General features: G+C 38.0%; 1 protein-coding gene across 1 annotated transcript in view; it reads right to left on the reverse strand.

Moving 5' to 3' along the window:
* The window catches only part of Usp3 (ubiquitin specific peptidase 3), a 72,219-nt gene that overhangs the window by 20,405 nt on the left and 27,682 nt on the right, over nt 1-24,132 (reverse strand). The window contains exons 3-8 of the mRNA XM_029543585.1: nt 20,935-21,066; nt 11,016-11,099; nt 8,840-8,921; nt 7,048-7,130; nt 5,607-5,720; nt 3,137-3,250 (exon numbers count right to left, since the gene is read on the reverse strand). Of these exons, the coding sequence (XP_029399445.1) occupies nt 3,137-3,250; nt 5,607-5,720; nt 7,048-7,130; nt 8,840-8,921; nt 11,016-11,099; nt 20,935-21,066 (609 nt within the window). The remainder of the gene's footprint in view (nt 1-3,136; nt 3,251-5,606; nt 5,721-7,047; nt 7,131-8,839; nt 8,922-11,015; nt 11,100-20,934; nt 21,067-24,132) is intronic.

Here is a 24,132-nt window from a genome sequence, read left to right on the forward strand (position 1 = left end):
CTATAGGAGCATAATCTAAGATTCACTGTGCTTCTATATGACCATGATTTAAGAATCACACTTACAGTGAGAGCTATGATAAGAAAGCCCCACCAGATCTCAGTGGTACTACCATCAACATCCTCACAGAACCCTCATGAAAGCCCTACCTCCCAGCTTACACCTGGGTATTATGTGGTGATAATCTCTAAGACCGGCGGCGGCATCTTTCAACAAAGGGAAATTCTTTGATTACATGGAAATGAGGAACAATCTCAATTACTACAGAACTAGAAGAAAGCACAGCTGATGTTCAGCAGTAATTAAGGAGACATCAAAACACATATGTATCAGAAATCACCCAATTTCTCAACCTGGCTATCACTTCTAAAGTTCTTTCATTTATCAGTGGGAATACTAAAAGTAGTAAATTCAGCCACTAACTAAACCATGCTCACAGCTGGGCTATAGAAACCAGGAAGGGCAGTGATGTGGCGATGTTTGGAGAAAAGCAGATTCCACTGTATTAAAATATGGGGGTGTGCTACAACTGGCTGAGCCTGCTCAATGTTAGACCAGTGGTACCCAAAAGCTTTGGAGTATGTCATCCACAGGAAGAGGTTTACTTGCTAATTCCAGAGTAGATGCTTGATTTACCAAGTCAATTAGGACCCCAAGAAGGAGCCTTAAGGGTTTTGGTGACTCCTGCTTAGTGACTTCCATCAGATTTAGCTGCTGTTGACAGGTCTTTCTAAAGAAGTTGCAGGGGCTTGTTGTCCTGCCTACAAGATGTGCAGGGACAAAGGTTCAGAGATGGAGGGAATGGCCAACCAATGACTAGCCTAAATAGAGATACATCCCACAGGCAGAAAAATCCCTGACTCTATTAATGACACTCAGTTACACTTGCAGACAGGAGCCTAGCATAACGGTCCTCCAAGAGATCCTCCGAGAGAGTCCACTCAGCAGCCAATGGAAACAGAAGCAGAGACCAATAGCCAAACATTAGATGGAGCTCAGAGAATCTCATGGAAGAGTTGGGGGGAAAAAAAAATCAACAGACCCAAAGAGGTCAGGGACTCTACAGGAAGATCAACAGAGTCAACTAACCTGGACCCTGGGGCTCCCAGAGACTGAACCACCAACCAAAGAGCAAACACAGGCTGGACCTAGGCCCCCCTGCACATGTGTAGCATATGTGCAGCTTGGTCTTCATGCGGGTTCCCCAACAACCGGAGCAGGGGCTGTCCCTGAATCTATTGGATCCAGTACCCCTAACTAGAGTGTCTTATCTGGGAAAGGATGTACCTAATCCTGCAGTGATTTGATAAGCCCTGGTGGTGGTGGTGGTGGTGGTGGTGGTGGTGGTGGTGGTGGTGGTGGTGTGATATCCAAGTGGGGCTCCCCATCCTCAGGAAAAGGGGAGGGGATAATGAGGGGTAAGATCTGTGTGATAAGGTACTGGGAGGATGGGGGTTGATATAGGAATGTAAAGTGAATAAAATAATTAATAAAACAAAAATATGGGGGTGTGTCAGCATTCATGATGAAAGGACTATGATCACCCTGGGCAACAAGGAAGCTGCATCACGGCTTCACTCAAGGTACATCTGCTGTGAACAACTCATAAACACTTCTCATCTTGGTCCCATCTGACCTTAGTGGTCTCCAAGGAGATGTGTAAGACTGAACAAGTTGTTTCTCTGTTTTGACTCTTCTAAACTTAGAATTAGCCCTAGCAAAAATGCTTTGTGGCTTGGTTTTTAGAAAGGATAAAGTACTTAGGGCTTGCCACATAGTAGACAGCCAACAATTAGGAACTACTATTGTGTTAAGTTTAAGCCTGGCAAGTACCATTTGAACCCTCATTTCTGCTTTTCCCGCTTTGAGACAGAAAATTCTAAAATTCTTAGGAGTCTCTTCTGAGAAATTAAAGAGAATGCTACATAAGTTTCCTTGAAAAAAAAAGGGGGGGGGAGCAGTGGTTAAGTCAAAGGCTGGACTCATTTGGTAAGTAGTAAATTATAAGACTTTGATTAACCTTTTGAACCTTTTAAACATTCAACAAGTAATTTGTAGTGATGACTGTGTTGACTTCAATTTTGGAGTGTAGTAGCTGTGTTAAAAAAGAGTAATAACCATTTGGTCTTATTGAAGCCAACACGGAATTTGCTGCTGTGTTTTTTTCTTTGGTGATAAATAAAATACTTACAAAATTAAAAAAAATGAACCTTTTAAACATATTTCTCTATAATAAAAAGTACAAATGTATTGTTTCACTATAATGTGTTTTTTAAACAGAGAAGGACCAATGCAAGGTGCCAAATAATGACTTTAAGAGCTACAACTTGCTTCAATGAAAGAATAAAATCAGCCAAACATGGCAAACACTGGAAGTACCATACATCTGTAACAACCTGAATTCTTACAAGGATGGCAACCAAGAGAGGTAGAACAAGCTACCAAAGAGAAAGGACAAGTGACTAAATAGGATTGGCCCTCCCAAAGCGTGATTCTTAGTGAACATAGACTTCATTCTAGAGCTTTAGAACCTGGACAGCAGTGTCTGACACTGTAGATTTCTACTGGCTTCATTTCACTTCTTTGTGTGTGGCAGTATTAGATAGAACCTGTGGTCTCATCCATACCAGCCTAATGCTCTACTGCAGAGAAAGCCCCAGCTCTCACTTCCTTCTTTAGGTTGGAATAATAAGATAGTTAAGTACATGGTGACAATCATTTCTCTATAAGACTTGAAAGAATCAGGGCTGGAGAGATGGCTCAGCAGTAAGGAACACTGGCTACTCTTTCAGAGGACTCAAGTTCAATTCCCAGCACCCACATGTCAGCTCATACCTGTGTGTACTCCAGTTCCAGGGCTTATGACATCCTCACATAGAGATATATGCAGGCAAAACACCAATGAACATAAAAATAAAGTTTAAAAAAAAAAAAAAAGACTTGAAAGAAGCAACTTTAATCAGTCATTACATATTCCTAGCACACATGGGCTACTCGCTAGGGGATTTTAAATAAGCCAGTGTTTACTCAGTCCCTCTGCTCATCTAACAAAAGCTCTGCTTAGAGCACCCATAGTAAGCACTGAGAGGCAGCAGAAAGAACCCAGACATCTTCAGCGCCCTTCTTTAATACTCACCTAAAGTTAGGCATGATCTTCCAGACAACATAAAACAAGGACTCAGGACTAAATGCAGTCTGGCTGCCTTGCCATAAAGCACACAGTGTCTTTCTAAACTCTTCTACTAAAGACCTGGAATAGAGGAAGAGACGGCAGCTTTAACATCTTTGGAAGATCACTAGTTCAACACATACAGCTCAACTGTCTAAAATATATAATAAATAAATGAAAAATTCCAAGGTCTTAGTCTTCTGAACTAAGTCTGATAGCTATGTTAGAGTATTTCAAAAACCCATATAAACAGCAGCATTGTCCACAAAACTAATTTTTAACCTTTGAGTGTGTCAAGGTACTATCATTTTGTTCACAGATTGAAAGAAAACACATAAAGCACTAAAGCAGTGGATCATTCACAAGCAAAGTACTTAAGCATGTTCATTTACAAACTGTCAACAAACAACAGAGCATCCCTCCCCATCCCTGCATGTGTCCTTCTTTGCCTCATAAGGCACTTCCAGGCTTATCTGTTCATCTCTGCCTCAAACAGTGTAAGTTGTCACAAGGCTGCTTCTGGGCTTAACTCTACATGGTGATGATCCTTAAACCAAAACCTAGAAGAGAATTTCTCTTGATTTTTGGTGTTTTGTGACAGTACGCCTAGCTATCTTGGAACCTGCCATATAGATCAGACTGCCTTAGACTCACTCTTCTGCTTCTACTGGAATTAAAGGTGTGCCTGCCATGTCAGGCCTTCAGGAATGCTTCTATTTAGTTTTTTTCTACTTTTGACAAGAACTTCCTATTGCACATCTTCTTGGTTACTTCAAACTCACTATGTGCAAAGCTTCTCCAGTTTCTACTGTTCCATGCTCCCCCATTCCCCCCCACCAGCTATACTTCACATCTTCAACACAACCCCCACTTTTTTATCAATCATATAAACTCCTAGAATAAAAACCTGGGAGTGTGCCATCTTCTGGGGGAATTTCCTCAGGAAAAAAAAAAGTAACCCTTATCAATTGCTTCTTTCTCTCAGAGGTAGGACACATTAGTAATGGTAGCACCCCACTATCTGGGACTAAGTAAATGAAAAATGAGCAAGAAGGAACCTAATAATTTTGCAAAATAGTCCTTGACAAATCATTTACATGAGAAAATAAAACCATGAACATTTAAGTTACAGTTAATTATGATTTTCTGTGCATGTAGCTAAACTGATACACTTTGAATTCAGTTCCTAGATCTATCAGTATAACCAACCACTCTTGGATACTTGATAGCTTCTTTCCCAACCCTGTAACCTAGTAGGTGCCTCCCAGCAGACCTGGGATAGCCACAAGGTGCTTGCTTAGCTTTCCTTGCAGCTGAAACAATGGACAGTCTGAAGCAGGAGTTAAGTAACACTAAAAGAGCAGTCACAACACCAAATCCTCTTTGGAGGTGGACAAGGTAGCAAGCACCATCCCACATCCAGGGGCAGCAGAGGCAGCAGTATCCTTGGAGGGCAGCTCTGCATGACTGTGGCTATGGTGTTAGCTCTGTCTGACTTTCAACGCATCCAGTAATGTAGACTCGCCAACTATTCTTCAGTATATTATTTTTGGCCAAGTCAGCCAGAGGAAATTTCTGTAGGCTGTAACCAAATTTCAAATAACAACAAAACACCAAATGCTTTTCTTAACTTTTGCACATATGTATTTTCTCCTCATTATTTCACTGCTGTCTCTGACACAATGGAAGCCCCCATTAAAGGCAGGTACTTTTCCATTCATTCTATATGCTGCCACCAAACAAAACTCCCTTCACACAGCAAATGACCCCTTCTCAGTAACAGGGCTCTATCTGCTCTAGCCAATATTCTAACATGTTCTTTCCTACTCTCCCTCTTCTCTCTCACTGAGGCAGGGCAGTATCTTATAAAACGACCTTTCAAAATTATGAAAAAGAGTTGTGTGGGGGAATGAAACAGGCAGGCAGAAAAAACATTATATACAAATGGATGGGTAAGCCATGTCTGTGCTTCAGTAAGGGTAAGGAAAAGATGTACTATGCTTCTATTGTAACAAAGCAGACCTTCTGAACTCCAGAAGGGCAAAGCTGCAGTGAGTCTGAATATAAACTGGTCTTTGATAACCACTTCTGTTTATAACCCCTCCATATTAACTCAAATTGACTATTAATGTTATTACCCAAATAGGCTTACTCTAACACTATCAGGCCAACAGATTAGGATAAACTAGTGATGCTTCTAGATGTCCACACCTGAATGTCTGTACAGATGCCTGTAAAGACTCGGGCAGTGCTAAAATAGCCTTCCCGTTATAATAGCAGGAATTAAAAAAAAAACAATTATTAAGATTATGAGCTAGATTAATGCGATTTAGAAAGAGCTTTATAAAATCTACTTATTAGTTCAAATATAAAAATCAGGAGAGAGATTCATTTGTTTTGCAGCTCAAAGCCAGAAAGGCCATTTCTGGTAACTCACACATTGCTGTCCCCTTGGCTCCTGGTGTGGTATGTTCGCCTTCCTGCTGTTTTCCCATTCCTTAACTCCACAGCAGGCAGTTCTTTGAAATAACAGCAAAACTGCTCAATGTTACTATTTTAAAAGGAAGTGAAGAAAATTATTTTTTTAAAGAAAAGAATTTAAAGAACAGTAAAAAAAGGTTCTACAAAATCTACCCAAGAATTTTCAAAATGTGATCTGTCACTTGTCTCATTACACAGTACACAATACCATTGTGTTTCACTGTTCTTCCCTCACTCCGAGAAATGCACAGAAGTACAGCTCTGAGGGGATTCCCTTCCATCATAGGCTCTCCTGTCTCTTCCTCCTTCCCTCCTTTCTCTTCTCTCCTTCTCCCCCTTCTCTTGCCTTGATCTTCCTCTGTGGTACCTCAGACTTCTAACCCCCCTGCCTTACTTCTCAAATGCTGCTGTTACAGGCATGCACCAGCACATCTGGCCTATGTGTGCTAAGGACCACACCAGGGTCTGATGTGAACTTGATGTGTTCCCTATCAACTGAGCTACATACCAACTTTCACTTCTCTCTTTTAGTGTACTTATTTCCAGGTATTCAATAAAATAATTTCTTCAAAACAAACCATGAAACCAACCATAATTTTTAGACATGCTATATAGGATCACAGGGACAAATTGACTAGAATTTCTCTGAGGAAGAACAGGTAAGTGAAATGGCAAAATCTGCCTTTAAAATATATTCAGTGTGGCTCTGCTCTATCGGGAGTGTGGACTGGGAAGATCACTAACTCCAGCCTTAGATGTCTCATTAAAGTCTGAAAGTATAAAGCTTTCAAAATAGTTTCTTCTCCTGAGGTCAGCCCTCCTGGCCACTTTCTTTTTACCACTCTCCTATACCTAAAGTTCTCAAAGCTAGTCACTGAAATAAGCTCTGTACCTTTAGTCTACAGACTAAAGCCCATGGGCCAGACATATCCCTCAATCTAGGAACTTTTATGTTTTCAATGAAGGTTTTTATTTTTTTTTAAACTTATCTTTTCCTTCTCTAATTGAGTTTGGCTATATCGTGGAAGCTGGGTTTAAGCTGCCCTAGCTTCCTGAGTAGCTGAGATCTGGATAAAATAGGAAAGAAATATGTACATGGTCTAAAATGTTTACTGTCCCACCTTTCTCAGAGGTGTCCTGAACCTCCTGTGGCCATTCAAGAAGCAATGAGAAACAAGAGCTAACTGTAATTCTCTAACAAAAGATGCATGAAGGAGTTTAGACAAACTGCATTATTTATTCTTCCCTCCTACTCTATGAAGTAGGAGTTATTTTCTCAATTCTCTGATGAGGACAAAGCACAGAAGCTAGAGTTAGAGGCAGAAAACAGGCTCTGAACACTGAGCCTTTGCTCCTAAGCTGTAATATCAAAAACTTCTGACTGTAGCATTCGTTACCTGAGTGACTGGAGGATAGCATTCATGAAACAAGTGTTGCCCAAATTTCGAAGGCCTGTGGCACAAATGGCAGTTGTACTTCCCTGTAACACAGAAGAGGCCATCAGTGTTGCCAAGGATGGCTAGCTACTTCAAACATCTAAGTTAAACCAAGGTTTCTGCTTGAAACTCCAGCACCATGCCTGTCTGGAAATACTTCTTTTCCCTTTTCTGCCTAGTGATTATTTCAGACAAATTTTCTAGGCTATGTGAGGGCACAGATATTTTAGCGTCTGTCTGTGAGAAAATAAGCATCAATAAATACCATGGATGAAAAAAAAAAAAAAAAACAAGGAAATACATTTTAAGGTAGTGCACTTATAAGATTCTACTAAAAATATAAGTTGAAAAATCAAAACATGTAAACCCCAACTTTTAACTGAAAAGCATACTCAAGTGAAAGTTATTTTTCTTAGCAGTGGGACATGAACCATAAAACACTACCTGACTTCTTAAAAGATAAGAGGCTTGGTTTTCTTATTAGTTTGACAAATGCCCCAAGATACCTAAATATTACGCCAGGAGGCAAATTCTCCAGTCCAACCCAAAAGATCTCTGCCTATAATTTAGATTAGCTATTTCTTCTACAAAATCCTTAAGACTTAAAGCATGTCCAGTGACAGCAAAGAGTTAAATGCAAGGCAAAAATACTGCTGAGTCATTTAAAAATATGTAGTGACTTTAAAACCCTGTTAATATATGAGTGGTTTCCAAAATGAGGATGAATACTTATACTTCATGGTGAAATTACATTAATGAAGCCCTGAGATAAAACAAAACAAAACAAAACACAAAACTATCAAAAGCTCAGACCAATAGAATCTGGGGAACTGTGCAGGGCAGTTTTAAGTCAGCTTGACACAGGCTGGAGTTATCTGAGAGGAGGGGAATTCAATTAAGAAGATGACTTCCTTAAAATCAGGCTGTAGGCAAGCCTGTAAGGAATATCCCTACTTAGAGGTTGATGAGGGAGGGCCTAGCCCATTATGGATGAGACCACCCCTGATCCTGGGTTCTATAAGCAAGCTGAGCAAGCCATGGGAAGCAAACCAGTAAGTACCACCACTCCATGGCTTCTGCAGACATCAGCTCCTGCCTCCAGGTTCCTGCCCTGTTTGAGTTCCTATCCTGACTGCCTTTAAAGATGAACTGTGATTTAGAAGTGTAAGCCAAACAATGCTTTCCTCTCCAAGTTGCTTTGGTCATGGCCATTCATCAAAGCAATAACAATCCTAGTGAAAGAAAGATGATCTCTAGAGCGCCACAGAAGATACCTCAATAAGCACCAAGAGTGATCTGCTTGGACTGGGTGTGCAGGATGTGGCGGGCCACGCCTTTAATCCCAGCCCTCAGAGGCAGAGGCAGGCTAATTTTTTTAGTTCAGGGCCAGCCTGGTCTATCTATATAGAAAGTTCCAGGCTAGCCAGGACTATATAATGAAACCCTGTCTCAAACAACAACAACCAACCAAACAAACAAAAATAGTAAACTGTTTGCAGGGTGGTACACTGGAGAGGCAGAGGCAGGCAGATTGCTGAGTTTGAGGCCAGCCTTGTTTACATAAAGAATTCTAAGATATCCAGGGCTACATAGATGGCCTCCAAAAAGGAGTGGGAGGGCATTTATAAGTGGCAAAATTTTTTTGAAACATTTCAAATCAAGGTACACTTAATAAAAGTTTGTAACAGGTAAGAGCACTTGTTAGAGCTGTGACAAATGGCAATTAGACATAAGAATAAATTTAATTACTTACATTTACTTTTAATAACTTGCTGTTTAGTGATGAGTTTTCCAATAATTTTCTTTTTCTGTGCCTGTCAGCTGTAAAGGCTGAGCTATTAAAATATAAACAGACAGTTAAAAAGATATTTGGGTTTTTAAAATATAAATTATTATATTTTATTCTCAGTTATTCTCAAAATAGTAGAATCTGCTAGACCAGTGGTTCTCAATCTGTGGGTTGTGACTCTTTGAGGAGTTGAACAACCCATTCACAGGAGTCTCATATCAGATATCCTGCATATCAGATACTATAATTCATAACAGGAGCAAAATTACAGTATGAAGTATCAACAAAATAATGTTATAGTTGGGGTCATGACACCAATAATCCCATGTTGCCTCTGCTTATTTCTTAATGGTATGTATGGATCTGAATTGTTTGCAGTGTTTTGCTATTTTTTTAAAAGCTGCAAAAAATTACTGTTTGTTTTTCTAGTTTGTGCTTATGTGTGCTAACTTCCAAGCTTGTGGACTTCCAGAAAGATTAATACCTTTGGTCTTTTTCAACAGCCTCCCTGAGCTTCTTTTTAGGTATGTGAAAGGTGGCAGTGTCAGGGTGAGAACCACTGCTCTAGTCCCACACTAGCCATTTACATTTAGACTTAATTAAAACTGAAAATTAGCTGCTCAGGGACTCAGAGGCCCTCAGTGCCTCTGTCTCTCACTAGGCATAGCCCTATGTGGCTCATCTCCAATGAAGGAACTAAAAGCACTTTGAAAAAGTAAGCAGCCAAAGGATGACACAAGAACCTAGACTACTGGTCCTTCCTTTTCTCAGTGTTATAATCTGATTGGTGGATTTGGATTCCACAATGGAATGTTTTTAACAGCCTTTTCTCAGTCCTAGTTTTATAATCTATTCAGGCAGTGAGACGTGCATAAAAGTATTTAGTTCACAGATCCCATATAGTGTTGGAATAGAAGATATTTTTCCTCTCTATTATTTTGGAATATTCTACTAATTTACTCTTAGGATGTCAAGAAATACTGTAGATAGCATATTTTCACAATACTTTCAATATACCAAACCAGTTGCCAAAATAAATCAGATGGACCTGACAATGTAGGTGATTTGTGATGAGCTACACAAATTTCACTTGAGGCAACTTGTCATTATGGGGCCACAAAACTTCAAAGGCATTGCTATGTGTCGTGATTTGTATATTCTTGGACCAGGGAGTGGCACCATTTGTAGGTGTGGCCTTGTTGGAATAGGTGTGACCTGGTTGGAGTAGGTGTGTCACTGTGGGCTTAAGACCCTCACCCTAGTTGCCTGGAAGTCAATCTTCCACTAGCAGCCTTTGGATGAAGATGTAGAACTCTCAACTCTCAGCTCTGCCTGCACCATGCCTGCCTGGATGCTGTCATGTTCCCACCTTGATGATAATGGACTGAACCTCTGAACCTGTAAGCCAGCCCCAATTAAATGTTGTTTTTTATAAGACTTGCCTTGGTCACGGTGTCTGTTCGTAGCAGTAAAACCCTAACTAAGACACTATGTGAGTTTCTATTTACCATTTCAGGAGTTTCAGGAGTTTTAGGCAATTTGGCTATAGCAAGACAAGTCTTCACATCAATTCTTCAATTTCTTTCAAGTCGCAACACATCCACAGCTCCTTGTAATTTCAAGTTCTATGTACTTCTTTACCAAAGAGATGAAAAACCTGAGGTCCTACGCTGTGGTTTATTTGCAAAGTGCACACTCAAGACACTTGAACCTAACTTCTCTTAAAATAATACAGAAAGAAATCTGTCTTTCAAAACAGATCTTCAATTCAGCAGAAAATTTCTAATGCCAAATACTTCTATAATTATCTTAATGTCTAGTTATGCAGCTTCCTTGGAACCACCAAGTTTCTCCTTGTGAGTGAACTGAAATTAGCTTGTAACTTTGTGGGTAGTAGTAATTTTAAAACAAGCTCTTGGGCCTTGGATATAGTTTACAATAAATATTGAATGAAATATGGGCAGAGTTTAGATATCTAATTCCAAGGCTTTGTTTATCAACATTTCAGTTGCATTCATATATGCTGGTTACAAAGCTCTCCAAAAAATGAACAAAAACAAAAAAACAAGAAAACAACAACAAACAAACACCACTTGGTGACTCTGAGTGTTCCCTCCCCTTTCCAGGACCCACTACTCACTTTTCCAAGTTCTGTAAGTGTTCTCTCACTTTCTGTACCAGGCCCAGCTTGGTGTCATTGACCACAAAATCGTCACAGCGATAACTGCAAAGAAAATCCTAATCAGTGTGTATAAAGAGCTTGAGAAAAATGCATCATCAGTGAAGCACTGAGAGGTCTGGCTGCTGCCACAGTCACAAGGCTGGCTCTACAGGCCACTGTGCCGGGCTGAGCTTCAAGAGGATTTGGATTCCACAATGGAATGTTTTTAACAGCCTTTCCTTAAAGCCACGTACACAACGAACACTGGTCTTTTCACATTTTTCTTTAAAAGCTCTTCAGTTCTTCTTTTGAAAATGAAGTAAGCTGCTACGTGAGCTACATTTTTGTTAGTGGAGCATAATATACAGAAAAGGAAACAAAAAGTGGCCATTCTTTCCCAGCAGCATTAAGCCTCACACCTTACAGTGATGCTTCTCCACCCAAATTAGTGGGGAGTTTGGAGGAGGAAAAACTAAAGTGAAAAGTAGAGAAAATGTAATTAACCTGTATATATAGCCACACAGAAAAACTAAAATATGCACAGTAAATATTTAATTAACAAAGAATTCTGATGAGTTGGGAGTACCTTCCAGTCCTAGGCTGTATCTTTTCAGTACAATGATGAGGATTTGAGAAAAAATGTTTACAGTGGTTTTAAAAATTGATAGTTTATGTGGTAGTAAGTCAGTAAGTGAATAATATAAGGAACTGCACAAGATAAACTTTGATTTTTGCATTAGCATTCAACTTTTTCCTGGAAGAAGGTCAGTTTTAACAAAAAGTACTTATAGACTAGGACTAAGGTTTTGTTTTATTTTGTTCTTAATATGCAGCTTTGTATAAAACCATTGTTCATTAGGCACCAAAAAATAAAAATAACATTCTGAGAAAACAAAACTTTGAAAGCATACAACTAGTAATAAGTGGGTTGGTCAACTGGAGCAAATCCAAAAGGTGTCTCATATATGAAATAAGTAGATAAACATAAAAGTGACAAGGAAAAGTAATTTAAGAAAACAGTTACGCACAAAATTATTGTGTGATTCATCCAAAGCAATGAAAATTTAAGCGAATGTATCTAGAGACTTTATAATGTCACCTGTATGATTACTGAACACACACTGTCAATCAGGACTTCTCTAAGACAGTCTTCAAGTTCTCTGGGTTAACTCCAAGCATTCCCACAAACATCCAGAGCAAACCTTCACAACCCAGAACTACCATTCTTTCTAGAATCAAGATGCCTACAACAGGAAGAGGTTTAATTATCTCTCCTTTCAGCATAAATAGTAAGGTACAAGGCTACTTTATCTTTGAAAATCTGAACTTCAGGTACTTGGTACCTCAATGAACAATAAGCATTCCCTAAAGAACAAATTACATTTTCATTCTTTGTTTCCATGAATTATTGCACATCATTTTGATAAAACAGTACCCAAGTGTTCAAACCATGAAGGGGTGGGGTAAAGGAGGTGGGTAGTGGGGTGAAATAGGGGAAAGAGCTGCGTGAGGGTGTACTGGGAGAAGCGGGGCTGATATTGGGATTAAAGTAAATAAATCATTTTTTAAAAAATAATAATTGCAATTTGCTATGGAAAAATTTAAAATACTGTGTAAAAATTTTTAAATAAAGCACATAAAATAAAGACAATGTTTGAAAAATATATTTTAACATTAAAAAGTTGCCTCTTAGTAAAAAATAAATAACTGAATTAGGTACAAACAGTAACATCAGAAATTAGCAGATATTCAGAAGGCTTGGAGCACCAATTGGTTATTCAATACCAAGTGATCAGTCCTGAAGTAGTATATATACTGAGCAAGTTGTATTTATGTATTTAGGAATGTGTGTGTGTGTGTGTGTGTGTGTGTGTGTGTGTGTGTGTGTGTGTGTGTAAAAGTAAAATAACAAAGGCCTCCTCTGGCTTTGGTACATTAGAAAGCTCTCCTCTGGCTTTGGTACTTAGAAAGCTCTCCTCCTGGCTTTTTTATGACTTGGATTGAGAAACTGTGATAGGAGAAACTGGGCAAAATTCAGATAGTCTTTGTTGTGCAAGCAAATTCAGAATTCATTATCTCTTCACATTCACAGACTATCTATATGACTGGACTAACTGTTAAACGATTATATTTATAATTATGTAAGCTTTTATTTAGTGATTTTTAGTGATTCTTCAAGTAAATATGAGCTCCATTTTGACTACTTTCTAGGTAAGGAGAAAGGCTCATTTATTTCTTAGAAGGGGGGGAAGGCAAAACAGAAAAAGTAGGTAAACTGAGCATTTAAAAAAATTTACAAAGCATATTTGGGGAGTTGGAGGGACAGCTTTTCAGAGTACCCAAGTTCAATTCCTAGCATCCACGATGGGGAGTTGGGGGGGGGGTGCTCAGAAACCACCTGTAACTCCAATTCCAGGGGAATTCAAAGTCCTCTTTTGGCCTTCACAGGCACCCACAGGCATGTGGCATACATTCAGACACAAACATATGTATAGGAATTAAAAATAAAACTTTTGGGAAATCAGAAAGCATAGTAACATTTGAAGCCACTGGATAAGAAAATTGGGGTGGGGGGGAAGAAACCCACTGGTATTTTTGTTTCTAATCCACGAAACAAGCATCAAGTATGTATCCTTGAGCTAGACATAAGTATTTTAAGGCTCTGTGGTAGAGTACCTCAGCATTTGAAGTTTAATCCTTAGCAATGAAGAAAAACAAAAACCAAAAAACCTTAGCAGTTTTAAACTTCACCTAATAAACAACTAATAAAATCCTAGTTAAACATAGAGTATATTGAAAGGTTCAAGGCCATCCTGATCTACAGAGCAAGTTCCAGGACAGCCAGGGTTACACAGAGGAAAAAACAAAAACAAAAACAAACAAAACAAAACAAAACAAAAAGTGATCCAGTATGGTACTACATGCGTATTACCATAAAGAAAAAATATACCTGAATGATCTTACTGTTGTATACTGAAAAAACAAGTATCAAGTGGAAGGCAGGATATTCATAAACAGTACAAGTTATTTATACCACTACATAGTCGAGTTAGAAAATGTATAATGAAGCTTGCTATTCCACATTCTGCTTGCTCTAGTAAAAAACAAACATAGCCATTCTGACTGGTGTGAGGTGGAATCTCAGGATTGTTTTGATTTGCATTTCCCTGATGACTAAGGATGTTAAACATTTCTTTAGGTGCTTCTCAGCCATTCAGTATTCCTCAATTGAGAATTCTTTGTTTAGATCTGTACCCCATTTTTTAATAGGGTTATTTGGTTCTCTGGAGTCTACCTTCTTGAGTTCTTTGTATATATTGGATATTAGCCCTCTATCGGAAGTAGGATTAGTAAAGATCTTTTCCCAATCTGTTGGTTGCTGCTTTATCCTATTGACAATGTCCTTTACCTTACAGGAAAGCTTTACAATTTAATGAGGTCCCATCTGTTGATTCTTGATCTTAGAGCATATGCCATTGGTGTTCTGTTCAGGAAATTTTCCCGTGTCCATGTGCAAGGCTCTTCCCCGCTTTCTCTTCTATTAGTTTCAGTGATTCTAATTTTATGTGGAGTTCCTCGATACACTTGGACTTGAGCTTTGTACAAGGAGATAAGAATGGATCGGTTTGCATTCCTGTACATGTTGACCTTCAGTTAAACCAATACCATTTGTTGAAAATGCTGTCTTTTTCCCATTGCATGGTTTTATTTAGCTCCTCTGTCAAAGATCAAGTGACCATATGGTTCATTTCTGGGTCTTCAATTCTATTTCATTGATCTCCCTGCCAGTTTCTGTACTAATACCATGCAGTTTTTGGGTTTTTTTTTTTTTTTTTAATCAGCATTGCTCTGTAATATGGCTTGAGGTCAGGGGTGGTGATTCCCCCCAGAAGTTCTTTTATTGTTGAGAATCGTTTTCGCTATCCTGGGTTTTTTGTTATTCCAAGTGAATTCACAAATTTCTCTTTCTAACTCCATGAAGCTGGAATTTTGATGGGGGTTTCATAAAATCTGTAGGTTGCTTTCAGCATGATGACCATTTTTATTATATTAATCCTACCAATCCCTCCTTGTGTTGGAGTTTTCCATCTACTATCCTTTGTAGGGCTGGATTTGTGGAAGAATATTGTGTAAATTTCTTTCTTATTTCATTGTTAGTAGTTTCATTAAAACTAGGGTTTGTTTTCAATACTTATTTGCTTTTAAGATAAAATAATCCGGGGTTTCTTTTGGTAATTAATGTTGGCTAACAATAAGTGAAATTAACTTTACTACTAAGTATATAACTATTAAAATAGCTTAATGGGTTTGATCTTAAGGCACAGTTATTTGCAATTATTCTAATTAACAAAAAATTATTTTACTTTGGAATTGGCTTCTTTCTCGAGCTTCTATCAGATTTCTGCCTCAAGGTTTTTGAAGTTTCATAAAATTAATTTACTCACGGTATACTGAGGCTAAATTATCTAGTACTAGCCACATGAAGCTTCAATACGCTCCTGACACTTAATTTCACTGGTGCTACTATAATGAATAGTATATATATCAATCCAAACTGAGAAAAGCCTCCACCTCTTTCTTAACTTTAACATTCTAAGACATTTGGCTTTTCTTCCTCCATTTCTGTTAATAGCATTATAGAAGTTACTAATTAACTTTAAATTCTTGATGAACTAATAAAATATACCTAATGAAACTATCCTTCACTCCTGTGAAACAAGAAGGAACCATCATCTAAATGAAGTTACTTTATTAAGTAATGGTGAAGGAGCAAGTTTTTCATCTAATAAGCATGTATAATACCACCAAAAACAAAAACAAAACAAAAATAAACATATAGGATGCAGAAAGTACCTTCACAAAAGGGACAGCAGATTTTCTTAAGTTTTAAATTCCTGGGCTGGAGAAATGACTCAGCAGTTAAGAGCACCAACTGCTCTTCCGAAGGTCCTGAGTTCAAATCCCAGCAACCACATGGTGGCTCACAAACATCTGTAATAAGATCTGACTCTCTCTTCTGGAGTGTTTAAAGACAGCTACGATGTACTTACATATAATAAATAAATCTTTTTTTAAAAAGTTTAATTTCCTTTTTATTCATATGTGTAACATTTCTTTATTTACAAGTATAACCAAGCACTTTATTATAAATGACAGATACTGAAGAAAAAGTGAGCTGACATTCTGATTTCATGTTTCAAACTTATTACAGTTAAAATCTTTAAAGTCTTTAAAAATCAAATGTATATTTTAATTCTTTTATTAAATGCTGATGTCTTGGCCTCAAATATCTAATTATGGATATGAAAAAAAGTATACTCAGATAAAATACCCTTCCTCTGTTCAAAGCAGATAAGCACTGGATCATTAAAGGAGCTTTTCATGATCTGAGGTCACCTCTATTGCAAAGTTTCTTTTTAAACTTCAAAACACAATTTTTAAGTAAATCTCTGCTTTCCATTCTTTAAAACACTGTCTATGCTTGTGGTTCCAGCTACTCATGAGGACTAGGCCAGCTTAGGCAACATAGTGAAGATTCCTCCTACCATCCAGCTCCTGTCCATGGGAAAAGAAAATGGAAAAGGAGGAAAACAAAGCAGAATGGGGAGAAGTAATCAATACCAACACTCAGGATAAAAGCATGAGTTTGAGGCCAGCCTGGGCTACAGAGCAAGAACCCATCTTAAAAGGGAGTGAGGGATGACAAAAAAAGAAAGAGAAAGAAAGCTGGGCAGTGGTGGTGCACACCTTTAATCCCAGCACTCGGGAAGCAGAGGCAGAGGGATCTCTGAGTTTGAGGCCTACCTGGTCTACAGAGCAAGTTCCAGGACAGCCAAGGCTGCACAGAGAAGCCCTCTTGAAAACACAAAAATAAGGGGAGTTTACTTGATGATAAATTTTTTATTGTTTTTAATTTTTAATCATAACTTAAAATGATAAAGCAGGCCAGTGGTAATAAAAATAACCTTAAATGTAAGCAGTTTTTAGACATGAATGCGTGCATATTTCACAATAGTTTGAAAAGATGCTTTGGGAACAAGGTATTCTAGTAATTTTAGTATTCTTTTCCTAACTCTTCATTTCTACATTCAGCTACTGTTTACAACGATTAGAGTTGACTAAGTCAGATATCAGTGAATTATTTGTTTAGTATTTTTAATCTATTACCTTTATATGTCTACTTATACAAAACTCCTAATTTTAATTTGTGCTTCTTTTCAACTGCAATAATATACCACATGTAATTCCATTTGGTAGGAAAGGGAACAGGATGGGAAGGGAGAAACAGTACTTAATAAACAATAAACCAAAACTTAGCTTCTATATGAAAATCCTGGGAAGATCTTCACATTTACTGAAATCTTCATTTATCTGTTTCATGCTAATTGGATTGTCTCAAGGAGCGGGCCTGTCCCAGGACACAACTTTTACAGTATATGCTTTCTCTTTGGAGGCTCTGCTTATTTCAGAATTAAGAAGAGCTGCCTACAAGGATGCCTATCTTCAGAGGGAAAGGAATTTAGCCTTCTGTCATGTGGCTTCAGTCCTCTATGATGATCAAAGGACATACAGATTTGGTGCAACTTTTCTCCTTTTTTAAAGGTAGCTAACAAATTCTTTTCCACCCCAGTACTAGAGATTGACCCCAGGACTATCCACATACTTGGTAAGGGCACTGCCTATAATAAGTCTGCATAAAACAAGGAGGAAAATACAAAGATCTAAGAGGGGTCTCTGTAGTCTCCAAGGAGATTTACAAATGAGTGACATGTAGCAAGAAATGATGAGTGTTCCAGAAGCTAGAAGTTTAGTAGAGATTACTCCCCGTAAACGGGAGTTAGGAGAAGGAAATTTTCAGTGATAACTCATAAGAAAGGAAAGGGCAGGGCAAGACTCTCAGTAAAAGAAAATAAAGACAAAAATGGTAAGCAAGGACAGGAGAGATGGCGCAGTTGGTTAAATACTTATGTACTCTAAGGACCTGAGTGTGATCCCCTATACCCATGCAGAAAGCTAGGGTATGTGTGTAGTCCCAGACCAGGGGAGGTAGGGAGAGAAGGATCCCTTGAGCTCTCTACTTAGCCAGCCGTAACCTAAATTACAAGTCCCAGCAAGAGATCCTGTCTCAAAAACACAAAGCCGGACGTGGTGGCGCACGCCTTTAATCCCAGCACTTGGGAGGCAGAGGCAGGCGGATTTCTGAGTTCGAGGCCAGCCTGGTCTACAGAATGAGCTCCAGGACACCCAGGGCTACACAGAGAAACCCTGTCTCGAAAAACCAAAAAAAAAAAAAAAAAAAAAAAAACCCAAAAAAAAAAAAAAAAAAAACCACAAGGTACCAGAGCAATGATATCCAAACAATTATGAACTCCATACACATGTGCACACACATGAACACATATAGGCAAAACCAAATGTAAGCCTCAAAATATCTTATAACACAAACCATAAAGGGGTGAGGAGGGCTTCACAGTTGAGTGTGGTGGCTTACAGCTGTAACTCCAGCATTTGGGAGGCAAATCCTAGGCTCCTGTAGAGTAAGGTCAAGGCAAAATCCTAGGCTCCTATAGTGTAAGGTCAAGGCCAGCCTGAAATTTTAACAAAACTTTGTCTCAAATTAAAAAATTAAATAAAAAGGGACTGGGATATAATTTAGTAGTGTTTGCTGAGCATGTCCAGGGCACTGGGTTTGATTCCTACTACTACGGGGTAGAAGTGTAAGAAAAGCTGAAGTAAAAATGCTTAATAATCAAATATACAAACAGCTTAATAATCAAATATACAAACATTTTTTTCCTTTGTACCCTATCAATTAGTCTAGCCATCAGAAACTGATGTACAAAGAAATTCTTAAAACTACACTGGGAAATGATACAATTCCCCAATTCAGAGAAATCTGTTTCTCTGTATTAGTTAAGATATAATAGAAATACTAATTTTAACCAAAGCTTCATGACCTCACAACAATCACCAGCCCCTTTGGGGTATTTATATGGCAGTATAATTTTGCAGGGTGATTCCTTGGCATTCTGTTCTCAAGCCCACAAATGAAGCACTAGTGTGACCCGTGCAGCTGCAGCTTCCTTCCTGCATTTCAGAAGCTCTGGGTATCCACACACTTGCAGCTCTGTTTAACCGCACACAAAAGACTGGCAATTGGCCAAGAAGCTTCTGCCACTCCCGGGTATATGCTAAGATTTCCTAAATCAACTTGTCCATGTAATTATGTCTACTAACCTTAGTACACTATAGCAATGTAAAGGAAATTAAATTCCAATGTCTAGTTAACAAAACTGCAAAGCCACTAAAATATCTAACAGATGTTCTTATAGCACCCTATGAAAATAATTTCTTTCCATTAAGCTGATCCTTAAGATTTCCTCAAAGACTTACCATTCCCTTAGAATTTTACCAACAGCAAGAAGAGCAACAATAATTTGTTATAGCATACAGATTTAACTATATTTACAAAGCTTCCTTTGAACATCCTTTGCGCACTAACTGAAATCAAGAATGAATGCTGTCAGCACCTGCACCACACAGAATGGCATGACCTATGACTATGATAGGGAGATAAAGACATTCAAGAATGACCTGAATTTCTGCTGTCTCTAAAGCAAAAGTAGTTATAAACACAGAACACATGATTCTATAAAACAAGAAGCTGTACCATTCCTGAATTAATGGGGCAGGGATTAATGGAGGGCTAGGATATGAGTGGGGGTAGAGGTTTATTTAAGGCCAGGGTTCAAGTAACAGCAGCCAACTGAGCTAATGCTTAGCTCTTATGAAAAGTACTACTCCACAGCAGCAAGCAACAGTAGTGAGCACTGCCCTGTGTGTGAACATCCCAGAAAACACTAATTTTTACTAAAATCTTCACCTGCCTCTAAGTTTCTCTCCCTTCTATCTTTTCCAGGTCTAATCACTGAAAGAGTAGGTGTTTGAATGACTTAAACCTTTTACAGATTTATTCAATAGTTAAATGTCAACTATGCTAAACCTGTAAAACATTAAAAGACCTGAAAAAGCACTGGTTTAATTTTCTTCCCTTGGCTGGACATCTTCCCACTGACAGTGTGGGAAAGGACTAGCACACCCTTCAACAGAAAGTGTGGTTCTCAGGGATGCCTGGAAACAGGCAAGGCAACACATGCGCAGTGTTTGGGAGACTGAGGTAGGAGCCAGCCTAGGCCGAACAGCAAACTCTGTCTCAAACCCCTTACCAAAAGCAAATCAAATGCCCACTCCTGCTCAGTATTGTCTTCATGTAAAATTCAAGGACTGTTGAGCAAATACACAACTCTAAAGGGTCTTCTAAACGCCCCCCTCAATGTCAGCAGCCCTTAGAATTGAAAGTAAAACTGAAAAATTATTCATCATAATTTATGATGAGAAAGAAATTTGCTTCACTCAAAAGTTAAAACTATAAACATCTCTGCATATACCACATGGGTAACAAATTGTTGAACACTGCTTGCAGCCTAAATAATTTGCTCCTAAACAGTCACAAAATAGACAGGACTTTACTACCATATATATGACATAGACACATACATTATATTACAAGGAGCCACAAGGTTCACAACCTATTCTTTTTTGTAGCTCAGGATGACCTCTAACTCAGAATCTCACTTAGCCTGCATAGTGGCAAGGAATACCAGCATACACCACCTGGCATGGCTATCTCCAACTTCCTCTTAAAGCCTAATATACTTCATAGGGATCAGGAGGAGTCTGAAATGCTGAGTTGTAAACACTAAATTCTTGACATTTACCTCTCAGGAAGTAGAAAAGAGATAGGGAAGATTATCAAAACAATCTTTCAAACAAAGAAGCTTAACTTGTAAGAACACATTTGTAAAAACAATACCATTTCGAGAAAACATGAACTTACCAGTATGTGCTGTAGCTACTGCAATCCATACACACTGTATGCTGAGCTTTCTCCTGTTTTTCTGATCTCTTATGGTTGAGTAAGGGTATCTGTGCATCTTCATAATGTTTTTTTGCATGGCCATTCACATACCTTACAAAGCCAAGTGAAAATATTTTAATTTAAATATTGCTTTTGAAAGTAGTCAAAGATGATGAAATTGTTAACCAAATTAAAATGAGAAAGAACTCTTGAAAAAAAAGTTAATCACCTGGTGATATATTAAGCTAAATACTTAAAGTATACTCAAATTTTCAACTCAATACTACAGTCAAATTTTAGTTACGCCTAGATTAGGACCAAGCAAGGAAAGGTATTATCTACCCAAATCCGTTTCAGTGCTATTTACACTATCTTCTATGCTGATGTTTTCCCTATATTGTCTTTCATTTAAGGGTTTTCACAAATTTCTAATTCCCAGCTTGAGTTGCTATTTTAAAATAAGTAAATAAAAAGTCTGTACACTGAATTAATCAACCTCCTTCCCCAGTGCCATCCGCTGAAGTTATACCTACAATGTGAAAGTCAGACAGAAAAAGTATGGCAATCTGTGGTCTCCTGGATATGGCTTCAGATTTTTCCTCTGAATGCCTCATCACCAACACACATGGAAATGCATTTGTGTAAAACAATCCAAACAAAACACAAATCAACTTGAGTTAGAAAAACTGCAATTTGTCCATGTAAACATAGCCAGTGATTGGTTATATTCCTACCAATTTTATAACTTTCCAACTCAAGTTTAATAGACCAAGCCTTATAACACTTATTTATTTGGGAGTGAGTGGCTGTCCATGACATGGTACATATGCAGAAGCCATAAGATGATCCATGGGAGTAGGCTCCCTCCCTACCTAACAGGTCAAACCAGAAGGATCAGACTTGGTGGCAAGTGCTTTTACCTGCTAAGCCATCTTGCAAGCCCTAATAAATCATTTTATTATCACAGGGAAACTGAAACCAAAATAAGTATCTATGCACCCTCATTTATCTACACTTTACCTAAAGACTACAGAATGTTGTCCCTGGCCTCTATAAAAAACTCCTTAGGACACAAAAACATCCCAGTTCCTTTACAACAACTAGTCTGCAAAAGGTAGGAATTACTTAAAAAACTCAACTGGTAAAGAAACAATTGCCAGTTCACTGGCATCAAAATAACAGACTTAAAGCAGGAAGTTTCATCTCAAGATACAGTAGTTAATCAAGAAGCTGCACTTACCTTGGAGACGGAGGAATGGCAGTATGCGCTCAGCTCAAGTCCAGCCTCCACATCCCAGAAAAACTTACACCCTTAACCTCAATTCAGAATTCAATCCTTTTTTTCTTATACCTTTCCCCCATGAATTTTAAAACCAAGGATCCTCTGTCTCCCAAAGTAGACTGAGTTTAAAATAAAATAACAAGGGTATGTGCTTAAAACTAGCCTTTCAAATACACATACTAGTTGTATGAGCACAATGAGTTATTAAAATTTCTGTACTGTTTTCTCACCTGTGAACTGAGGTTAGAGTACATGTATCACACTGTTGGGCAATTCAACTATATAATCTAAGACAAGTATGAATGGTTATTTCATTACCATCTTCCCCCATACATTTAACTACTATTTATTCAGAGTCCAAATAACAAACCAATTGCTTAGAAAGTGGGCACATGAAGCACTCACTACTTATACAATGTGTTGTTAGGAAGCCCTTGCAGTTTAACTGAAAAGGTAAACTAACCTACTTATGCTCAGCAACTACCTTCATCTTCTGTCGTTTTAGCATACAGCATGTAGAGTGCCTTTACAACAGCAATAATGAATAGCATAACCATCTTAGAGCTTTGGAAACTGATCATCTTTATATAGTACACACCAAGATCTTCAGCTATAATACTGTAGTTTCCAAATGTCCTCTATATTTAAATTGTTCATGTGTGGCTGAGAACAAAGGATAATGGAACTTGTGTAAGGAAATGTCATGGTAAAGTCCAATATATTAACCTGAAATTTTGATAAAAGAAGTAAAATTAAATCTCTATAAAGATCAGTAATAAAAGTGTAATTTTGATGAGTAACATTAGCAATGTTTCAGCTAATACCTAAACACACTAGTCAAAGGTTAACAGTATAAAGCTAGCTTACATAAAAAGAAGTATTTCTCTCAGTTTTAGATTTTTTAACTTTGCACAATTTTAACTATTTTAACTAATTTAACTGTTACACAAGGAGCTTGCTTACCATGTATGCCACAGATCCCAATAGCAACCCCAAAAATTTAAAAACTATGTAGGATGGTGTTGTAAAAACAGTAGAATGATGGCTCAGCGGTTAAGAGCACCGACTGCTCTTCCAAAGGTCCTGAGTTCAAATCCCAGCAACCACATGGTGGCTCACAACCATCCATAACGAATCTGATGCCCTCTTCCAGAGTGTCTGAAGTCAGCAACAGTGTACACACATATAATAAATAAGTAAATCTTACTCAGATCTGTTGATATACCATTTTTTGAAACACTAAATTGAAAAAATATTCATTTAAGAGTTCCCTGTAGACAAATAGTCTCAAGTTACTGAAAAAAAATCAGTATTTTTGGCAACAGCCACTAGAATTACATAATACCAAAATCAAAATCATGCTTCTCTCTATTATCTGTTTAATTTACCTAATCATAGTTCTCTGAAAGTCTGCTAAATGTCTTACCCTTGATTACAAAGAATCAACCTTCAGTGTCTAGAAAATTTCAACTTACTTTCCCAAAGCCCAGAGAATTGTTTGTTGCTTCCTATTTGTCAGAAACATTCCTCTCCCCCAGTTTTGTTGTTTTGTTTTGTTTTTCCTTCTCCTCAAAACTGTCCTGGCCTTTCCAGTGGCATATGACCTTTGACATTTAGATATGAAGCACTCTGTGACATCTGGAGGAACCACATACCCCTGACTGCATTATCAGTCTCATCTCTCAAAGCTAGGAGAGGCATCTAACTCTTCAGTTCAGATTTTTAAGTACTTCTACTTGTCTTTTTAAAAAATTTTCTGTACAGAATATTTTCAGGCTCCCTAGATCCTAGAGATTTTGGAACAATAGCAGCCATAATTAAGATACACGGCATTTCCCAGAAGTACTCTTAAGTTTGCATGGGACAGATATTCAATTCCAAAACTTAATGTGCAA

This window comes from Mus pahari, chromosome 10, assembly GCF_900095145.1.
Source record: "Mus pahari chromosome 10, PAHARI_EIJ_v1.1, whole genome shotgun sequence".
Taxonomy (NCBI): domain Eukaryota; kingdom Metazoa; phylum Chordata; class Mammalia; order Rodentia; family Muridae; genus Mus; species Mus pahari.